Source organism: Pogoniulus pusillus, chromosome 17 (assembly GCF_015220805.1).
Source record: "Pogoniulus pusillus isolate bPogPus1 chromosome 17, bPogPus1.pri, whole genome shotgun sequence".
NCBI lineage: Eukaryota > Metazoa > Chordata > Aves > Piciformes > Lybiidae > Pogoniulus > Pogoniulus pusillus.
The window spans coordinates 5752596-5773149 of NC_087280.1; the positions used below are offsets into that span (position 1 = coordinate 5752596).

Below are 20554 nucleotides of genomic sequence, written 5' to 3' on the forward strand. Positions count from 1 at the left end.
CCATATAAAAGCACATAAAAAATCAGTGTTACTGTTCCAGTTACAAACTGAATAGTCCTGGTACAGAACAAGCTAGTTGTCACTGCAGTAAGGACACCTTTCCTTATTCCAGGATGTTGAGATACAAACTGTAGTTACAATGAAAACAAAAGAGACAGAAACGCCTGCTCCTCAACGATTATGAGTTAAAATACAGCGAGCTCTTTGCAGCAAGAGCAGCCAAGAAGTCATATTCTTGGTAAGTAATTTTCGAGTAACATCTCAACAGTATACAATTACCATGCACTCTGAAAGGAGAATGAGAAGAGCTTCTGGTTAAGCAAGAAGCTGTCATGACACTCTTATAAGGTATAATAGACCTAAATCTCTGCATTTGGAAATATTTTATTGATATGAAGCCACAAGATCTTCATGAGACAATTGCCATAACACATTTCAGGTGAAAGGAAAATGAAGTACACAAGTATCACAGGTGTGGTGTGATCTCGAGTTCTCAGATTTGATACCTATGTACTTCTTGGGAAGATCTAGGGAAGAGGGGACAGAAGTGCACAATATCCTGCTGTATTAGAGTTAGTGGAGGAGTCTTTTCTTCCCCTTGTTCCCCCTCTTCCTCCTCTCTCAAGCTGCGACGTCTAAATAAGAGGGCTGCATCCTTATTCTGTGTATGTATCTTTGTTTAGAATGTAGTATTTTGGGATGATGCAATACTACATAAATTTCAGCCTATAACTTTATTAAAGGAGACCCTGCTCTCAGATACAAACATGCAAACAAAAGAAGTTTCTCTTCAGAAAGAATACAGTTCTTTCATGAAAAAACATGAAAGTAATCTGACAGCCTCCAGAAATTGAGAGCTTCAGAGAAACACAACAGTATTATCCTGTTTTCCTGTATTGTGCCAGGATGACAAAGCAACAAAGCAAGCAGTGAGATGTCAGGCAAACAGGAATTATTAAAACCAAAGCTTTGCATGTTTAAGTCTGATTGCACAGACACCCTCGAATAAAAGGTAAGAATAAGCTTTCACCTTGGCAGCACCTTTCAGCTGATACATGGATGGATCATCTGCTGGTTTGCTGGCAGCTCCTTTGGTAGCGCCAATGAGATCAGAAAGGGCCTTTGCAACATCTTTGATAGCATTAATCAAGACAACCTATAGTAATGAGAAATAGCTGTAAGCCTCAGATGACAAACAGTAGCCTGGATGAGGTTGTGATTTTTAGAACATAGCTAAAACGTCTACTACTGCTTCAGAAATAGTATCACCCTCCCTCTACCCTAATAGCTTATATAGAAGTGAAGTCTTAGCTTTTGATAGCTCAGAAGCTCTTTGGGCATGGAAAGAAGCAGATGAAACGCAGCACAGACTGGTGTGATTCTCTGTTGTCTAACTGCCTACTCTGCAGAGCAGCTTGTGGTGTAAGACATATGAAACTATCACTGCAGGTAAAGAAAGTGTTGCTGCTATGTAAAAAAATGTTGTGTGAGTACTGTGTGTTCCATGTATTAGAAATGCTCCACTTATGACACATGATTCCCCCCCTCAGCCTGCAATTTCTGCAAAACACAAATACTTATGCACAGTAGCTTCTACTCTAAGTACTGCATTCTTGGCTTTTACGTATAGAGAGAAACAAATGTATGATGAGTATTTTGCAAATGTTGCTTGTTGATGGAAAACAAGAAGAGGGCTTTCAGAAGTATTTTTCCAGAGAGGCACATCTTGGAAGTTCAGTCTGTAATACAAGTCAGATAAAAGAACACACATCCCTTTTTAAGAGTACTGTGTAAACAAGCAGGCTTTTTCTAACTCATCACAGCCACATCTGCAATATGGTTGCCAACCTCCATTTCACCAAGAACCAAACTAAAGAAACATTTGAGATAATCCACATTGGAGGCTGAAGTTACTGAGTTAAATAAAAAGAGAACGACAAGAACTTATTAGTCTACACAAGTAACACACAGTGCGCAGCCCAGTATCAGCTGCCTAAGAACCTTCAAAGTCATGTAAGCTCTTTAGAACAAAAATGGTATGAGTCAGGACTCCAAGCAAGGCAAATACTTAGCCAAAAGTATCCTAGGCAGCACACACCCATGAAAGGTGTGTTCACTTTGTTAAACAAGGGCTTCTCTAGTTTCTCTTGACTGCATTCTCAAAAGAGCAATGTCTGACTAAAGCCAGGAAAATGCTAGAAGAGATGAACTGTATTGCATTGCTTTAAAGCAGAAGTCCCACAGAGTCTGATCAATTGAAAAATGTCTCTCAGGTCTATCAGAAAGATCTTAAAACATCTCACCTGTGTTTCTGGATCATCGGATCCCAAGCTAGCTGCTCCCAATTTTACTACCTCTGCAAGTTGAGTGATGGTGTTAGCTGACGACTGAGCAGCTTGGGCCAGTTTGTCCTGACTCGAGGCAGCACCAGAAACCAACAACTTTGTATCTTCAACTAAAGCTTTTGCTGTTTTTAGGATATTTTCCCTGTAGGGAAAAAAACATGCAGGGAAGGAAGTGAAAAAGGAGAAGAGGAAAAAAACGTGGTTTTCCATGTCATGGTGACTAACAGCAACATAAAAGAGCTCATGTAAATCATCATGCCAGTGCCCACTCCTGAGAATATACCACAGGCAAGGATGCGAGTTTAAAGACAAAACAAAACGCAAAAGCAGCCTGTCTCAATTTTGGGCCACGAGCTTACCTGGTTCTAGAGAACAGAATTGACTCTTACCCCTTTTCAGGAGTGAGAATAAGGATGCTGCACACCGATTGGAAGTTTAGAGAGAAATTCTATTTACAAGAGCAAAGGCAATCAAGTAGAATAAGCACAAAAAACCTATTAAGCCCAAACTGGGCTTCCAGAATCCTCCACCCCTTCCACCATCAGTCGGTCTGAGGCTGAAATCACACACTCCCACCCCAAGCTGTGCCTACAAGGCCTCAGTGGTTTAATTCTCTGCCCGTGAATTCCCCCACGAACCATGAGATAAGAGCATGTGCTGCTTGGAGAAGTGGAAGCAGTAGCAGCAGGGGAGAGATCAGGCACTATCTTCTAAGCTATGATACCAGAAAACTGAACAGAATAACAATGTTACAATATTCTGAGACGAGCAAGTCCATCCCCCCAGGATGGGCCTCTGTCCCTATGGTTTTGTTTAAGGGGGACCTAGGATCCCTCAAACTACCACGTTCCATCCCTTTATTCTGTTTTGTTTCCTGCATCAGGCATATAATTGAATGATGCAGTAGACTATTCTTCATCCTGGCATTTTGTTTAAGGGGAGCCTAGGATCCCTCAAACTGCCACACCAGACTAGTAAAACAGCAGCATATTATTGTAATTTTGTATTTTGGGCTAGACTTAAGGCAGTTTATTAAAATGAGAAGACATGAGATAAATGGACTAGTAGAAGAAAGGATCTGGTCATGCTGTGGAAATGCAACAACTGTTAAACTTCCAGCATGTTGTGAGGAAAAGAATTAGTTGTGAGGAAGGCAGCAGCAAGTATGGCAAAAGGAACGGAGAACGTGTCAGAGTTCTTCCCCTACCATATACATATTTTGACATGCCAGAACAACAAGTCCAAAGCAACGTTTGGGTTAAAAAAAGAAGCCATTTTGAGTATGCACTTCACAAATGAGTCAATTTAACTGAGAACTAGAACCATATTCGTGTAGAATGCCAGCCTGGAAATTGACCACACCTGTATGAAAATCCCTGACTTTCAGTCTGCAGAACGGCAGCCACTTAAACATCTTTCCTCTTCCCTAAGCATCTGTCAAGTCAGGAAATAAATGCTGGCCATGCAGTTTTTGACAGGCCAACTAGGTTGTGAAGCAGTTAAGTCAGTGTCTTGGCTGTGAAGCCCTGGAAAGGAAGTAACAGTCAGATGCAGCAAATCCCTTAATGGGATGAAAAATGCTGTGGGATTATTTTGTTGCAGATGCTACTGGAAGGGAAAATGAGCTTATCTCTGCCAGCAGGGAAAATGGATGGCATAGCTGTGCCATTTCCATTATTACTGTCCACAAGAACATTAGCCATAAGCATGATTTAGCAAGACAAACAGCCAGACAGTCAGGAACAGCTGTTGGAAAAAATTATATAGAAGATTCCTCTTTGATGTCACAACTAACTTTTGCTACTGGAATAACAGTGTATGGCAGAGTGTGCAATGAGATGGCTTGAATAAAATCAAGAAAAAGCCAAAATAGTGCTAACAATTGTCATCTGCTGTTGGAATTGCTCTCAGCTGATGTTCCCCAGCTGTTCAAAATTCTTTCCTCACAGAAGTCATTGAAGACAAGTTTACACTACCCCAATTTTCATACTTCTCACTCCACTACCACATTCAGTTTCATTCACAGGAATCTAGAAAAGTAAAATATTATCTCCACATGCCAGTTGCTTCAGCCAGTTCCACTCTCCCGCTATGCACACTTCCATCTTCTTCAGTTCCACTGACCTGTGGTCTGCAAATGACTCGTTGTTCTCTGCGTTAAGGGTTCCAGCAGTGGCAAACATGATAGTGGTGTCTAGATCTGCAATGATCCCAGACACTGCACTAGCTGCAGTAATACAGGCTTGTGTGCCTCTGTTTCCTGCTTGAAGAGCAGATAAAACTAAGGAGACCTGGAAACAACAAAAAGCAACAAGTGGTCATTGAAACAGAGCCTCATGATGGGACATTATGTGAAGAGAGCTCTTAGCTTGACTGTAATCAACATTTGCAAACTTGTCTCAACTTCACCTTCCTCTTCCTTGTTCTATTTGTGAAGCAGTCATTGTACCAACTAAAGTTTGTCTCAGGTAGAGTGGACTTCAGCTAGGAAGCCCACTTCTCAGGCAGCATGGAGTGATCTGTTCATCACGGGATGAAGCAAATCAGTTAAAACTTCCCTGGAATACCAGTCAGAGGCAATGTGGTGAACTTCCACCAGGACAGAGGTCACAGCCAAAAGCTACTGCTTTTGCCCTAATAGCACCAGCCTCAAGCACCTCTCGAGTCCTGCACAGCACACTGATGTAAACCTTAACATCGGAGCAACAGGAAGCATAGACACTGAACATTGTTAGAGTTACACAGAAATACAATCACTAAAAAAGCTAGAGATCCAAATTTCATCTAATTAACGTACTAACAAAGCTCCACAGATGGGATGCTGTTCTCATGGTATACTATGGTTCTAAGTTCTCCTGTGGAAGAAAGGGTCCAGAGCTGTGGTTGTGTATACCAACTGCTAAAAGTGCAGTTCTTCCTGAGGATCTGCTCAGATTCAAAATTGTCCCCAAGCAGTTGGTCCCTGTTATTTATTACAACTCTCCTTACCAGCTTTAATTCTTCCCACATGAGATTGTCCACCCCTGCTTAAGTTTGGAATTGTTACTCCTGGGACACGGCACAGTGGAAAATCTATACACCTGCGAGCACACTAATATAGGCTGAACAAGTGATGTTTGATGAAATCTAGAAGCAACTGACATTCGACTCTCAATGTTCACGCACAACAAAAGGATGGCAGCAGTCAAAAATGTTCAGCAAAGCTGAGCTACAAAAGCTGTCTCTCTGAAGCTGACATTTCCAAAGACCATGATACCTCCAGGCAGTTTGAAGATGCAGTTATAATGCATTAACTTGGCCCAGTGTTAAAGAGAAGGAGATTGCTACATGAAATCACATCACTGACCAGCCTCATCTTGGTAACTGTAGCCATCCATGAGGCCTTGATATTTGCAAAGCAATGCTTCATAGGAAATGAATGATACCTCATGTCTTCGGGATTAGTTTTGGATCAGTTTCTGATGCAAGGCTGAAGGTGTATGAGACATGAGCAAGGGCTAACCACGGGCTAATTGAGCACATAGACTGCACTGAACACATGCAAGAAAGAACTTAGTGTAATTCAACCAATGTTGTACTGTAATGGGAAGCTAAATGCCCCATAAATTCCAGAATCCAAATGACTTGACTGGGGAAGTTTGGCAGACAACACAGAGGGAGGTCTTACCTTTTCTGTGACTGCCCGAGCACATTCTATCAACTCCCTTTTGGTGTAGCTGTCTGTAGGACAAATCTGGAGAGCTCCAGCTTTCTGCACAAGGAAGATACAGCCATGGCCAAGTTCTTGCACCCGAGTCCTGATCTGGAACCCTATCTGGATGGCAGTGGAGGTACAGGGAGAAAGAAAGCAAGAACAAAGTGAATAAACAACTGTCCTGCTGGTAAGTTGTGTCAACACAAATGGGAACACAATCATTCTAGGGACTCTTTGTTACCAATACTCTGCCCACTGATACACTCTGCAGAGACCAGAGAAAAAGGGATAGATGTAATCTACTCCTGGAGCACAACCCTACAAAAGGCTTACTGATGAAACAGGAGTTCTAGGGCACTGGAGTCCAGCAAAGAGAAAGCCTAAGATGCATCCCCAGGTCAATCATGTGTAGTTCAAGCACAGACAGCTTCACCACATTGGAATAACACAACTTCTCCCAGAATGGTTCTGTCAGCATGAGCTGTATTCTAGTATGTACAATGAGTAAAAGAGTAAAAACTACACATTATTCTCCACTGCCGAAACGCTGCCAAACAGTATGTTGCTTGGATTGATTGGTTTTGTATCTCACACTCTCCAGAGCTGATCATGTACACGTGGAAGTGTGGAAAATCATGCCCTTCTGGCTTCTGATTCAGTTACGATCCTACAGCACAAGCTGCATGGTCCCTGTTTAGAGACACATGATAGTTTTTGTACCTGCATGTACTTAGGCACACCAGTGTGTGTTGGGATTGATAAGTAGGCAGAATTACAGCCATTAGTATCACAAATAGAATTATTTCAACTTCAGGCATAAAGTAACATGCAGAAGTTTAATAATATCAAGCCAAATGCAAGCTATTGCTTTTTGCATAGCTACTGAGCATTAACACTCAAAGCAGTCCCTCAGCAGTGGAATGTAATCACAATGACACAACCTCTTTGAAGGTCTTCTATCTAGATAAGGTGACACATCCATTGATGGCAAGACCACACCTCGACAAAGTTTGTCTATGCTCTGTAAACAGAGGCATGCAATGAGAAGAGAGAGGCAAAAGGCTTTCTGTAATTGTGCTCAGACAATACATAGCAACTGTTGTAACAGGTTAATGTACATGAGGCAAAGAGTTCCTATGCCTCTGTTAGCAGGAAGTGTGTCAGCCTCTGTGAGAAGCCTGCCCCTCTTGCATCCTATTCCCACTGAGTTACAAAAGATGTCCCAAAAGCAGAAAGATAACTTGTGCTCCTACAGATTGCATGCATCTCACTTTCAGGACAGAGAGTTAAACTTGAAATTGCTTACAGGCAAGACAAAAAAGGATTTCTCTATACATGTTTTTATATATATATACACATACAGATACATTTGTAATTCATCCAAACACAGATTGAAGGAAAGCTGTGTAGTCGACCATTGGGAGTTCTCTGTGTATTTGCAAATTATCTGTAAGTGAAAGCCCCAAGCAATTTAGGAGGTTCTGTCCAGGCCTAGTAAATTGTCCAGTATTATTGCAAGCTCTTTCTCTCTGAAGTTTGCTAGAAGCTTTCTCAACAGGCTTTAGTTCATTGACTGGATAATTCTTATAACTAGACTTGCAGCATAAAAGGCCACACTTGTGAAGTAAAACATTACATCTCTGCATAGTTCCTATGGGTTTTTAACAATCTGCCTTTCCTAGCATTCCCAGAAAAGACTTGTTCTGTAAACAATCACCTATACTGGGAGCAAGAGGAGGGTTGAAGAGAAACAAAAGCGATTTTCTGAATATTCACTGAAAACATTTTGCAGTAAATCCCAATTGCTCTTCTTAAGCATCCACACACAAGAGTAGTGTTAAAACTGAGGTGTGTTACCAGTAAATACATTCTCCCTACTACTATGTGAAGCTCTGCCTCACTGTATGAAGGCACAATGAATAGAGAGTATATTTTGAAGAGGGAAAGCTTGAATGAAAGACTAAAATAAGTAAAATAGGTACCGCTCCACTAACCACAAGGAGGAAACATCACTTCTACACACACATATAAATAACTCATTAGTCTAAGATCTCACAGCACTTTGAACAGAGGCAATTTCACTACATTCAGTTCCTTTCAGTCTAGCTCAGTAGAGTTCTTGTCTGGCTTCATTTAGTTCGTGTCTTAAATTTTGTTTTCAGCAAAAATAGGGGTAGATGGTCTAAGTGAGAGATACGTGTAGCCGAACTATACCTATAGTGCTGACTCTGCTCATGTCATGGATTCAGTCAAGGATAGTTGGCCAAATGTTATTCTGGGAAAAGGTGTGCTTGCTGTCCATACTCCCAGGATCAGTGGCCAGACATAGTGCATCTGTTGGTCTGTCAGACAGAGCATGTGTAGCTTGTGTACAGAAGTGGCCAACGGTACACAGGCAGTGGAAACATCCACTGCTTTCATTGTAGAATCATCACAAAGACAGAGGTTAGCAGATTACCAGAGGGCTTGGAACCTATTATCTCATCAGACAAGGGGTGTATCACAGCTGGCAGTGGCTGCAAGCGTGGTGCTGCAGCTGAGTGAGGCAAGCTGCCCCTTGTCCCTTCGCTCTGTATTTGCAGTATCCCCTATGGTAAAAGAATACCCGTGCTGACGCCACCGTGTACAGAGAATAAAGAGGCCTGAAAAGTGCAGACCTCCTCTGGTTCTGCTGTAGCTGCAGCCATTCGGCCCTGGAGAGCCAAATGCCCATAGTCATTGGTCATTTGTGAAGCAAGTCCTCCCAACTCTTCTGGGTTAGTAACCGACTTAGTCATCTGAAAAAAGAACACAGGCAAGAGAAAAAAGAAAAACGACAGGCATGAGAATAATTTGTTAATACACTCCAGCTTAGAAGCACACTCATTGATTTGGCCACATTGATGAAATGGGGTAAAGTGCTTGCCATGTCAGGGACTCGTCCTCCAGCAAGAACTGCATGAGGAAACCCAAGCAAACATGCTTTAGTAGAGTCATATGAACCAGGCACTCGCAGAACATTCGGCATAATCAAAGAGCAGCAGTTAGAGCTGGGAGTTCACTCTCTGACACAGCAGGGGACGGGCCAGGTACACAGTTACTATGACTGGGTGGGGAAGCAGGCACTGTGTGTCACAGCCACCTTATTTTGTCAAAGGTGAGCTAGCCTACATCAGGAGCATGGAAATGCAAAATGCCTCAGGACCAATGCAGAACATGTCCATGATATGATAAGAGCACCAAGAAGAATTAAGTAGGACTACACAGAATGTCTTGGTAGAACATCAGTATAAATAACCACCCCTGTCCTTAGAAAAAGCCTACCTTCCATCAGAGATATTTCCTCTGTCACCAGTTTGTGTTAGTAAACACCACAGAATTCCATCATTGGGGTGCAACTAATTTTAGACAAATTTATACTATTTGCCAATAAACTGCATTGTCACAGATAGCAGAATCCTCAACATGTCTTGACTGCAACAGCAATTAATTTTGTTAAAAAATCTGGTCTGTAGGATACTCAAATATCCCCCTCTTAACAACAAAGCAGCAGTGGAAGTACTCTTCAAAAGGCAGACATGTCTGTGAAATAAAGAGTTCAGGAAATCCTGATTCAGTAACTGTCCTCTCTGGATTTGTAAATACCAGGTGAGTCACAGAAATGCAGGAAAAGAACACTCAGAGATGTTGATCTGTATTTGTCCCTAAGAATGCCAGGGGTCTGAATATACTGGCATTATTTCACAGCTAAATGGCACAGTGAGTGGGAAAAGGTAACTTGAGGTCAACAATAAACCTAAGATGGTATTTGGGTGACAACTGAACAGGCTGACAAGGAAGTGCATAGGTGAAATATTTTCCTTATACTTCTCATAAAAATGAGCAAATAAAAAGTTTTTGTGCAGAACAGCCACAAGCCAATCCAGCACTTTTCCTGTACAGGGCCTGCAGATCAGACCACTAAGATCCCAGAGTCATCACTTGGCTCCATTATCTCTACAGAGATGAGGCTAACAAAAATCACCATTATAAGGAGTTTCACAGCACTGTGGAAATCATTACAGGTTCCTTATGCTGGCAGAAGAATTTGGATTTAATTCTAATCACACAGCTTACCATTTCCTGTGCTGTCACAGCAATGGCTTTAGAATATTTCACCACCGTGGTCTGATAATCAACAAATGTTCCCTTGGGATCTGGAGGTGTACCTTCATCCAGCTGCAAGCAAAAATAAGAAATGTGCCAGAAAATAGAGGGTCATAACCCACAGCATCCTTGACATGTAATAATGAAATTGTATTAAATACTTGTTCTTGTAATCTCTTCCCTTGAAATCTGCAACTGAAATCAGTGCACCAGTGTGTATGAAGAAGCTAGAAAAGACTTCAGCCCATGTTATGGGCACGGAAGATGGAGAGGATTTACAGTATAAAGTTTTTGTGCACAAGGGCAGTTTCTAACACAAGTTAAACCATCTGTTTTTCTCAGCTAACACAGATTAGAAACTGTAATAGTTAAGAAACAAAACCTTCCTGCAAGAAAATAAGATTCCTCTGTGGGTGAAGACCTCAGTCCTGCACAATTTTAACTTCAGACAGCAAAGCCAAATATTTGACTTAATCTCATTTACACTGGCCAGCTATACATTTTATTAAGTACTTTACAAAGCACAGCAAAGCACTTCAGGCTTTGATCACAGGATGTCAGGGGTTGGAAGGGACCCAAGGAGATTGTTGAGTCCAACCCCCCTGCCATAGCAGGACCATAATCTAGCTCAGGGCACAGAGGAACACATGCAGACAGGCCTTTGAAAGTCTCCAGAGGAGGAGACTCCACAACCTCTCTGGCGAGCCTGTTCCAGTGCTCTGTGACACTTACAGGAAAGAAGTTCCCCCTTCACAGTGATTCTATCGACAGGCACCAAGAAGGTTATTACGAGCACCACTGCCCACATCAGTTTGCTTTCACAATCTGCAACGTTCTTCAGGTTTCTTAGCACAGAATCAGTCGCAGCCATAGCAGAAGCAAATCAAGAGTAGCTCTTCCAACCCCCTGTACTGCGGATTCACTTCTGAGTGCAAAACAAACAGGGTTCTGGATTTCTATGCTCACCTTGCTCATTGCCTCTGCTATCGAGTCTACCATACCTCCAACCATGCCCACTTCACTTGCAGCTTCGTTTAAGGTAACCATGATATCATCCACAGCTTCTTTCATCAGCTGAGCAGCCTCAGTGATTGCATCATGAGTATGGGATGCCTTGAAGAGAGAAAAGCAGAAAACAGACCATCAGTGAGTGCACAGATCAGTGCACAAATGCAAATGAAGATGCAGGATTCTGCCCCACTCATGGGCTGCTGAGTACAGGGTGTGAGTCACATTGTGCTCCTGCTCTCTCCCCCTGCTCTCCAATAATTCCTTAGTTATTCACAGCAACTGTACCTTGGGGTTTCCTCCCCCTTCTTTGGCAGCATACAGCATCTGTAGGGCAGATTCGGCTAGAGTCTTGCTCTGGTCCAGTACAGTCATCTGTTGCTGATGATCCAGTGTTTTGGATGCCACACCAACAGCAGCTAAAACCAGAGGCTCGAAGTAACTTGCCAGTTGCGTTACCTAAGAAATCAGGACAACCCCAGAAAGCCATTAACTCTGTTTCTCAGTTACAACTCAGACGAACCATATTCCCATATCACCATAAGGCTGTTGATTAGCTCCCTGCTTTAGTGCTTCTGTGCCATAGACTATTTAGTTTGTATGAAGTGCCTGTGTCATTCTGCCTCCCCTCACCATCAAATTCCTTGATACAGACATGTATCATCTCCCATAGTAGGACATGGACTGTGAAGGTCAGAGGCAACTGTGCACAAATCTGTCAGAGAAGCTGCACACCACATACGTGCAAGTGTGACAAGTGTCTCCCCCACGCAAGGGAAGAATTTAATCTTTGCTGCAGAAGATACACAACGAACGCGAATGCACTGCATTTGGACAGCTCTGTCCACCTCAGGCACTACTGTGTTACAACTTCTGCTCCTTAGCCTCTCAAACCCTCTTCATTAGTTCCAGTGCAGACCTAGACAGTTCTCTGCTATGTTAGACACTACAGTGGGCATAAGAGCTAACACCACCTCCAAACACAGTTTATCACTCCTGATGAATGAACACCTCCCAAAGACAGGTATAAAGCTCAACCCTGCAGAGTTTCTTGCTGCTAAAAAGACTAGTGGGGATGTGCCAGTCTACAAGCCAGTGGCTGTCAACTTCAGTCAACATCTACATAACAAGCAGAAGGAGAAAAGTGACTCTCTACCTATATCTCAGTGGCTGTCAACTTCAGCCAACATCTACATAACAAGCAGAAGGAGAAAAGTGACTCTCTACCTATATCTTAGAAATGCCCATTTGTCTTGCACCTCAAAGGGCGAGGCAAACCGAGAATCAAAACTGCAAAGAGCGGAGAAGCTATAAACTACTTGATGATTATCTAAAGCTATATGGAGTTACTTGGATACAACTCTGGAAGCAATCTCACAAAGTGATTTCTTTCCTGATGTAGAAAACATGTATTTATTTTTCTCCCAGGAACATACTAGAGAATGAAGAATTACTCTCTAAGGAACTACTAAAACCTTGTAATAGTCATGGTAAATAACACGCACTTCTGGTACATGCACTGTAATATTACATTTTTGGACAGAGATATAATGAGCACAAGTTCTACCATACTTAGAATGCATCTAGCAGAGGGACATGGTCACACAGCAAATACCTGGGCAATGGTATGACAGTACCTTGTGTCCAAGCTGTGCTGCCTCTCCTCGAGCTGCAGTAGCTATGGGATCAATGAGGTGGCCAATTTCCTGGACAACAGATGTTAGCTGTTCCTGTAGAGCCTGACATGAAGAGCAGTTGTAAGTTACTACCATAGCTCCTCCTTTATCAAGTTCTACCATAGTGCAACAATAACTCATAGACCAATCAACATGCTTAGAATGCTCTTCAAATGATCCCTCACAACAGGATGCAGAAATCCATGCTGTTTGCTCTTCATATTCTTGGTTGTTTCCTCTCCTTCACTGAGTTTCAATAAGAACCCTGAGATTGACTTGCTCCTCTTTAGATTTATATGGCAAACATGAGGAGAGAGGAGGAAGACAACTCCCTTCTACTCACACTGACAGTAGCTAACTCAGGAGCAGGTGTCCTTTGTCACTGCAATGTAACAACATCTCTGCTCACATCAAATCATTCTTGCTTTGCTAAAGGCTTAGTATTACTGCTCTGGTCAGAGAAAGCGGCAGGAGCTCTCACACAACTGTGAAGAAACATTGTTCAAAGCAGAAAATACAGCAGAAGAGCAAAAGGCTCTACTGGAAACCTACAGCTAGCAGAAGAAATTCACTAATAAGGCAAGACAGAAGGAGAAATATAACATCTCTAAGGGACAGAAAAGACTGACCTCCTGAATACTACCTGCACAACAAGAGCATAAGAAAAACATTTAGTGGGCTTGGCAAGAGATAAATACTGACTTGTAATTCAGAGGCACTCTTAATGTCTTGGCAGTCACTGGGATTTAGCTCACTCATGAAAGGAAATAAACACTAATTTTGCACTTCGTTACATTCTTATACTGCTTTATAAATAACTGCCTTTTTTCAATGACATTTACTTCATATCAACAGGGTGTCCAGATGACTTCATTATTTAGGCACAAAGATTTAGATCAATGACCTACCTCCTTGTATAGTTTCCTTTAGTTAGACATGTTTCTAGCATGCAGTGATACAGGCCAAATAACAAACACTACAATGAGACACTAACTACCAAGCTGACACTGATTAGGAGTTGCTATTTTTCACTGATATTGTGGCAAGATAGCCCTTTCTCAATGAGATAAAGGCTTAATAAGAATGAGATTGGCCTCCATACCCATAGTGGGGGAGAAGCTTTTTTAACAAGAACATATCAATATCAGCTCCAGATTGCACTGGCATTAAGAAAAATGGCACTGACATTTACATCACCAGACTTGTAGTAAAAGGGTAGTTTCAGAAATATCCTGACTTCCACTCAGCAAGGCACCAGGGAAACAGTAACTATTGGTCACACTAGCACAGGAAGTCAGACAATACCAGAGTGCAGGTTAGAATAACTACTATCACCCCTACTTCTGTCTGGTGATTTGAGTGTCTTTTGAGAAGTGATAGATTTTGGCCAGTGTGTGGTTTTTGCCTAGAAAGACTCCAGTAAGAATACTTGTCCCATCATTATTAGTAGATTGTGTCAAGTATATAGCTGCAAGTCTTCAAACAGAAATAAAAGCAGCAGGGTAAGTGAGGCTCCTCAGCATGAGTAATGCTTGTTCCTGTGCTATCTCACTTACCTCAACTGAGATGTCATCCCTGGTGGCGAGACTCTGACTGACAGCTGCAAGGGAGGCCTGCTCAATGTCTCTGATGCATCTGTTGATCCCATCAATGGAGAAATCACATTCTCGCTGGCCTGGGGCCTTGTCCCTGAAAGACACAGACAGGAAGAAGGGTGTGGTGGGAAGCTGGGAAAGAGGGTGTGGTAGGCTCTTTCGTGAATGCACATGAAGCATGTGGGAGGAGAGCAACACATAAAGCTAGCTCTGTTCCTTCTACTGCATTTTGATGTATGTACAGGCTACTCTGCACGCTTTCATACACACACTTACACACTGCTCACTCTTACTAATCAGACAGGGAAAAAAATTGTTGCCTTGGATGAAAAGTGCAAATTCAACCTCCTTGGGATGGTCAGACTGACCCAGTAACAAAGGTCAACATGAAAATGCAAGAGACACCGTGGAAAAAATATTCATGTTTCTGTACTGTGTCAAAAAACATTTCCCTGGCCATCAGGTGTTACAGCCAGTCCCAGGCAGCTGTCAATGAAGATAAGATTCCAAGTACTTTAAGAGGACATGCACTCTGCTATTTCAGTATCATCATTAATCAAAGAACAATGAAACTCTAACTACTCCTTAGTTCAACACTTTCTAACATTTTAATTTTATCAATATTAAGAGGTACATAGAATTGTACTTGAAAATTTTCATTAAGAAAGAGACAGACAGGTTTTGTCCAGAAAAATAAAGAATATCCACTTTCTGCTACAGTGTTCTTGCAACTAAACAGAAAATTAATAGCAAAGGTAATTTATGCACTGTTTGACCTCACTTAAAAAAAATGTACTATATGTTGGCATGTGATGGAGATAACACTAGGGGTTTTTTTGTTTGGGGTTTTTTGTTTGTTTGTTTTACAGAATTCTCTTTTTACCTTAAACTGAATCAAGAGTTGGAACCAGAGAAGAACAGAATACAAACACAGCATTATTGAGTCTGATGAAGCACCCAGCATAACTGATAAGATACTATGCATCAGAGAGTAAATGATGTCCACTACTGAAGAACATCAGAGTGCTAATTTGCCATACAGTGTACTCTTTGTGAACAGCTGCTCAATTGCTACCACAATTTTGTTCCTGCAAAAGACATACCTGATAGAGGTGATAAGACTCTTGATAGAATCTGAGACAGTATGGGAATGCCCAGCTAGTACAGACCACGTTGGAGGGTCTTTTGGATTGATAGCCAGAGAACGAGCAGTTTTGATCAACAAAGACGAGCTCTCTAACATGGTTTTAGCAGAGACTAGAATTGGCTCCTGTGCTCGTGATCCCTGTGGTCAGAAAGGTACAAGACAGTAATGAACACTGAAATGGTTACTGACATTTCTGATCCTAAAAATCTGTTCTATTATAACAGCATTACAATGGCCTTATATCACAGTATCACAGTATTATTAGGATTGGAAGAGACCTCACAGATCATCAAGTCCAACCCTTTACCACAGAGCTCAATATAATTATAATTCCTTCTATCAGACTGTTACATATACACATAATCAACACAGGCATTAAATCATTACAGTCTAGCCTTTTCCTCTGTAACATACTGAAAATACTTTTCAAGTTTCCAAATCCAGCTGTGTAAAAGGGAAAAACAATTAAATTATACCTAATGACAGACTACAGAGATATCACTGAAAACAAACTTCATCAGAAAACCTGGAAGAAGCAACCAAAGGTGCTCTTTTCTCAAGAATTAGACTAGAACACTCTAATTAGGTAATTTTCTCTGTATCTATTTTATCATCAGTACTATGGTGAAACATGGGCCTGAAGGACAGGCTCAGATTGCAGTTATAGTCCATGTTAAGACTGAAACAGTTACTGCATCATCTGATATTGCCAGCTGCAACACAGTCTGCCTAAAGCAAGCAGGAGCAGCTGAAGAGTCAGTAACAATACATGGACTGTACTTCAAAGCTTTTATGAAGCTTGAAGCATTTGTTTCATTATTTGCACACACATCCCGCCCTAACCATCAACAACAAGGAAAAAAAAGCACCAATTGACCAAACCAACCCAAACAAAAAAACAAACCAAAGCCAACCAACCAATAAAACCCAAACCACACACATACACAACCCAAAACAACTGAAAAAAAAACCCAAAGCAAAATCTCAAACCCTGTATTAGTACTATTCTGTGGTAGTTACAGGGGTTGAGGATGGAGAATTCAGGAAAAAAATATGGTAGGCTCATAGAAAGTTATTCTTCCCAGAAAACCTGCTTTTTGTCATCATTGCTGCAACATTTTTGTAAGGGAAAAGCCTCAGCAATGTCCCTTTAATCCTCTTCAGAGCTAATTAGGTTCCATATGTTCAAGTTGCTCACAAGAGAACCCAGGATATTTGTCACACAGAACAATCCAGCTAACAAGATGTGTGGGTTTCCTGTAGAGTACTGCTTTACTAGCACGAGACAGACAGCACTGAGAACCACAGAATCAGTCAGGGTTGGAAGGAACCACGAGGATCATCTAGTTCCAACCTCCCTGCCATGGGCAGGGACACTCTACCCTACATCAGGCTGGTCAGAGCCCCACCCAGCCTGGCCTTAAACACCTCCAGGGACGGGGCCTCAACCACCTCCCTGGGCAAGCCATTCCAGCCTCTCACCACTCTCATGCTCAACAACTTCCTCCTCTCATCCAGCCTGAACCTACCCATCTCCAGCTTCACTCCAGTCCCCCTAGTCCTGTCACTCCCTGATATCCTGAAAAGTCCATCCCCAGCTTTTTTGCAGGCCCCCTTCAGATACTGAAAGGCCACAATAAGGTCAGCTCGGAGCCTCTCCTCCAGCCTGTGCAGCCCCAACTCTTTCAGTCTGTTCTCATGATAGAGGTGCTGCAGCCCTCTGAGCATCCCAGTGGCCCTGCTCTGGACATGCTCCAGCATCTCCACATCCTTCTTGTAATGGGGGCTCCAGAACTGGATGCAGTACTCCAGGTGGGGTCTCAACAGAGTAGAGTAGAGGGGGAGAATCACCTCCCTCGCCCTACTGGCCACACTTCTGGTGCAGCCCAGGCTCTGGTTGGTCCTCTGGGCTGCAAGTGTACATTGTTGGCTCACACTGAGCTTCTCATCCACCAGCACCCCCAAGTCCCTCTCCTCAGGGCTGCTCTCCAGCCAAGCAGAGTCCAGCCTGTATTTGTGCTTGGCATTGCCTTGACCCAGATGCAGAACCTTGCACTTGGTCTTGTTGAACCTCATGAGGTTGGTTTGTGCCCACCTCTCCAGCCTGTCCAGGTCCCTCTGGATGGCATCCCTTCCCTCCAGCATGTCTGCTGCATCACACAGCTTGGTGTCATGAACAAACTTGCTGAGGGTGCACTCAGTGCCAGTGTCCATGTCACCAACAAAGATGTTGAACAAGACTGGTCCCAGGAGTGATCCCTGAGGGATTCCACTTGTCAGCAGCCTCCACTTGGACACAGACCCATTGACAGCCTCTCTTTGAGTGTGGTCAGCAAGACAGTTCTCTATCCATCTCGTGGTCTACCCATCAAACTCATGTTTCACCAGCTTGGAGACCAGGATGTGGTGTGGGACAGTGTCAAAGGCAGGTCCAGGTAAATGACATCAGTTGCTTGCCCCTCATCTATTAATGTTGTGACCTGTTCATAGAAGGGCACCAGATTTGTGAGGCAGCATTTGCCCTTGGTGAAGCCATGTTGATTGTACCCAACTACCTCTTCACTGTTCTCCTGTCTCAGCAGTGCCTCCAGAGGAGGATTTGCTCCATGATCTTACTGGGCACAGAGGTGAGACTGACTGGCCTGGAGTTCCCTGGCTCCTCCTTCCTACCCTTTTTGAAAATGGGAGTTATGTTTCCCCTTTTCCAGTCAGTGGGGACTGCACCAGACTGCCATAACTTTTGGAATAGAATAGAGAGAGGTTTAGCAACCTCATCTGCCAGTTCCCTCAGCACCCGTGGGTGTATCCCATCGGGTCCCATGGACTCGAACACTTGCAGGTTCTTCAGGTGATCAGGAACCTGATCTTCACTTATGATAGGCAGTTCTTCCTTCCAGTCCCTGTCATTATCTTCCATTGCTCCAGGAGTGTGGCTGAAGGCCTTTGCAGTGAAAACTGAGGTAAAGAAGTTGTTGAGAACCTCAGCCTTTTCCATGTCACTTGTGACTGTTTCACCTGTTTCCCTTCTGAGGGGACCCACACCTTCCCTAGTCTTCTTTTTACCATTAATATACCTGAAGAAATTCTTGGTGTTCCCTTTGACTTCCCTGGCTAGATTCAATTCAAACTCTGCCTTGGCTTTCATAACCAGATCTCTAGCTGCTCAGGGAGCTTCCGTATATACCCCCCCATTCTAGCTGTCCTTTCTTCCACTCCTTGTAGAGATTCTTTTTGTGTGACAGCACGTCCAGAAGCTCCTTGCTCAGCCAGGCAGGCCTCCTAACAGTCTTCCCTGCTTTCCTCTTTGTTGGTATGCATTGATCCTGGACACAGAGGAAGTGATCTTTGAACACTAACTTCCTGCAGCCTAACTACTTCTATCCTACTGGGCAGAACTCAAGGTCAGAGGCTAAGCAAAAGACAGCAGAATGCCTTCTGAACTCCCAGGAAAGCAGAGACATTTCAGGCTCAGGTCACCACACTCACTTCCCCTCTCCCAACAAACGATGAATCCAGCATTTCCAGCTTGAGGGTGGAAATGCAATATCCTGCCTTACCTCTGTGCTGATCTGTGCTGGTATGCTGACAAACTCTGGATTTGAAGCAAATGCTGTCAGATTCTCCACAGCCTCTATCAAAGGTGCAGTAGCAATCCTGCACTTGTTGCGGTTCTCCTCAGAGAAGTCACCATCTAGGGCCTGGAAACAAATAATGACTGAGTTCAGTAAATTAGTTTATTCACAAGATTGAAGATGGATGAACTTCCCTTCAGGTAGTTGTAGAGTGTGAAAAGGTCTCCCCCTGAGTTTCCTCTTCTCCAGGCTAAACAATCCCAGCTGCCTCAGCCTTTCCTCTTAAGACTTTCCCTTCAGTCCCTTCACCAGTGTCTTCACTCTCCTTTCCATCTTGACCATACAACAGTTATATCACTGAGCATGTTTTCCATTTCAGATCCTTGAAAATGTAATTAACAATTTCTTAAACAACACATACCCCACAGAAGGTAAAAAGATATTTCTAACTATTCTGTCTCGACAGAATAAAAATCCCACAAAAGAAATAAAAACACAAATGGAGGAAGCACAATCAAGGAGCATTTGTACCTTGATAGTTTTAACCAGGTTAGCAGTGCTGTTTGCAACTTCTTTGGCAGACTGCACAAAGTGTCTCTTAGCAACGGGATTTGCTGTCTTTGAGGAAGCAATACGACAAGCATTGCACAAAGCAGAAGTGTGTTTGGCCACAATTGTGGCAGCTGATAATACCTGCAAAAATAGATGGCACAAAACAAGCAGATTGGCAAAGAAGCATGACATTTACCATACTCTAGCTCTGCAAAGTTGTAGTTCAAAACCATATAATACTTTCAACCCAAAACTCCTTCACTTGGTCACAAATGAAGTGAAAATGTGTCCTAACGATGGTCTCACTGCAATCCTCTGGAATCACCTGTGATGGGCTGCTTGCTGGATCGACCAAATTCTGGCATGCCATCTGGATTGCTTGATTGGCTCTGGCAAATTGAATTGGATCAACGAGGCCCTGCTGACCAGCCTGACTGTTCGGATCTGAGATGCCAACCAGATAAGCGGCCTAGAAATGGAGAAAGGAAGACAACAATCCTAAAAGTCAAAGCTAAATCCACCCTGGTTCCTTGCCATGTCATAGCACAGAAATTATACTGTGAGAAGTACCACTACCATATTCTTTTAGTAATCAATTTCCAGAGTCCTTAGAAGCAGAAAACTTACCTGTATACTTGTGAAAAATCACTTAGCCAAAACAAAACAGCCCACTGTTTAAGCAGCTTCCTAACCCTGACAATGTTATTTTCCACTTGTACAGCCAGTGGAAAGAGCTTTAATGGTCACAGGCTTTATTTACTGGAGTAGTCACAGCGGGAGGTGGTGCAGGTTTCTGCCACGCCTGAGTAGAAAACTAATTCACAGCAAATGCACAGTCAT

At 42.9% G+C, this 20554-nt stretch overlaps 1 protein-coding gene across 4 annotated transcripts in view; it reads right to left on the minus strand.

The window, feature by feature from the left end:
• TLN2 (talin 2) overlaps positions 1 to 20554 on the minus strand; it is a 164418-nt gene that overhangs the window by 25951 nt on the left and 117913 nt on the right. For all 4 annotated transcript variants that reach the window (XM_064157421.1, XM_064157422.1, XM_064157423.1 and 1 more), the window contains 14 exons: positions 20040 to 20183; positions 19694 to 19855; positions 19148 to 19288; positions 15547 to 15728; positions 14405 to 14537; positions 12810 to 12911; positions 11461 to 11631; positions 11131 to 11277; positions 10135 to 10236; positions 8697 to 8816; positions 6013 to 6159; positions 4470 to 4636; positions 2304 to 2487; positions 1031 to 1156 (listed from right to left, as the gene is read on the minus strand). In XM_064157421.1, the coding sequence (XP_064013491.1) occupies positions 1031 to 1156; positions 2304 to 2487; positions 4470 to 4636; positions 6013 to 6159; positions 8697 to 8816; positions 10135 to 10236; positions 11131 to 11277; positions 11461 to 11631; positions 12810 to 12911; positions 14405 to 14537; positions 15547 to 15728; positions 19148 to 19288; positions 19694 to 19855; positions 20040 to 20183 (2028 nt within the window). The remainder of the gene's footprint in view (positions 1 to 1030; positions 1157 to 2303; positions 2488 to 4469; positions 4637 to 6012; positions 6160 to 8696; positions 8817 to 10134; positions 10237 to 11130; positions 11278 to 11460; positions 11632 to 12809; positions 12912 to 14404; positions 14538 to 15546; positions 15729 to 19147; positions 19289 to 19693; positions 19856 to 20039; positions 20184 to 20554) is intronic.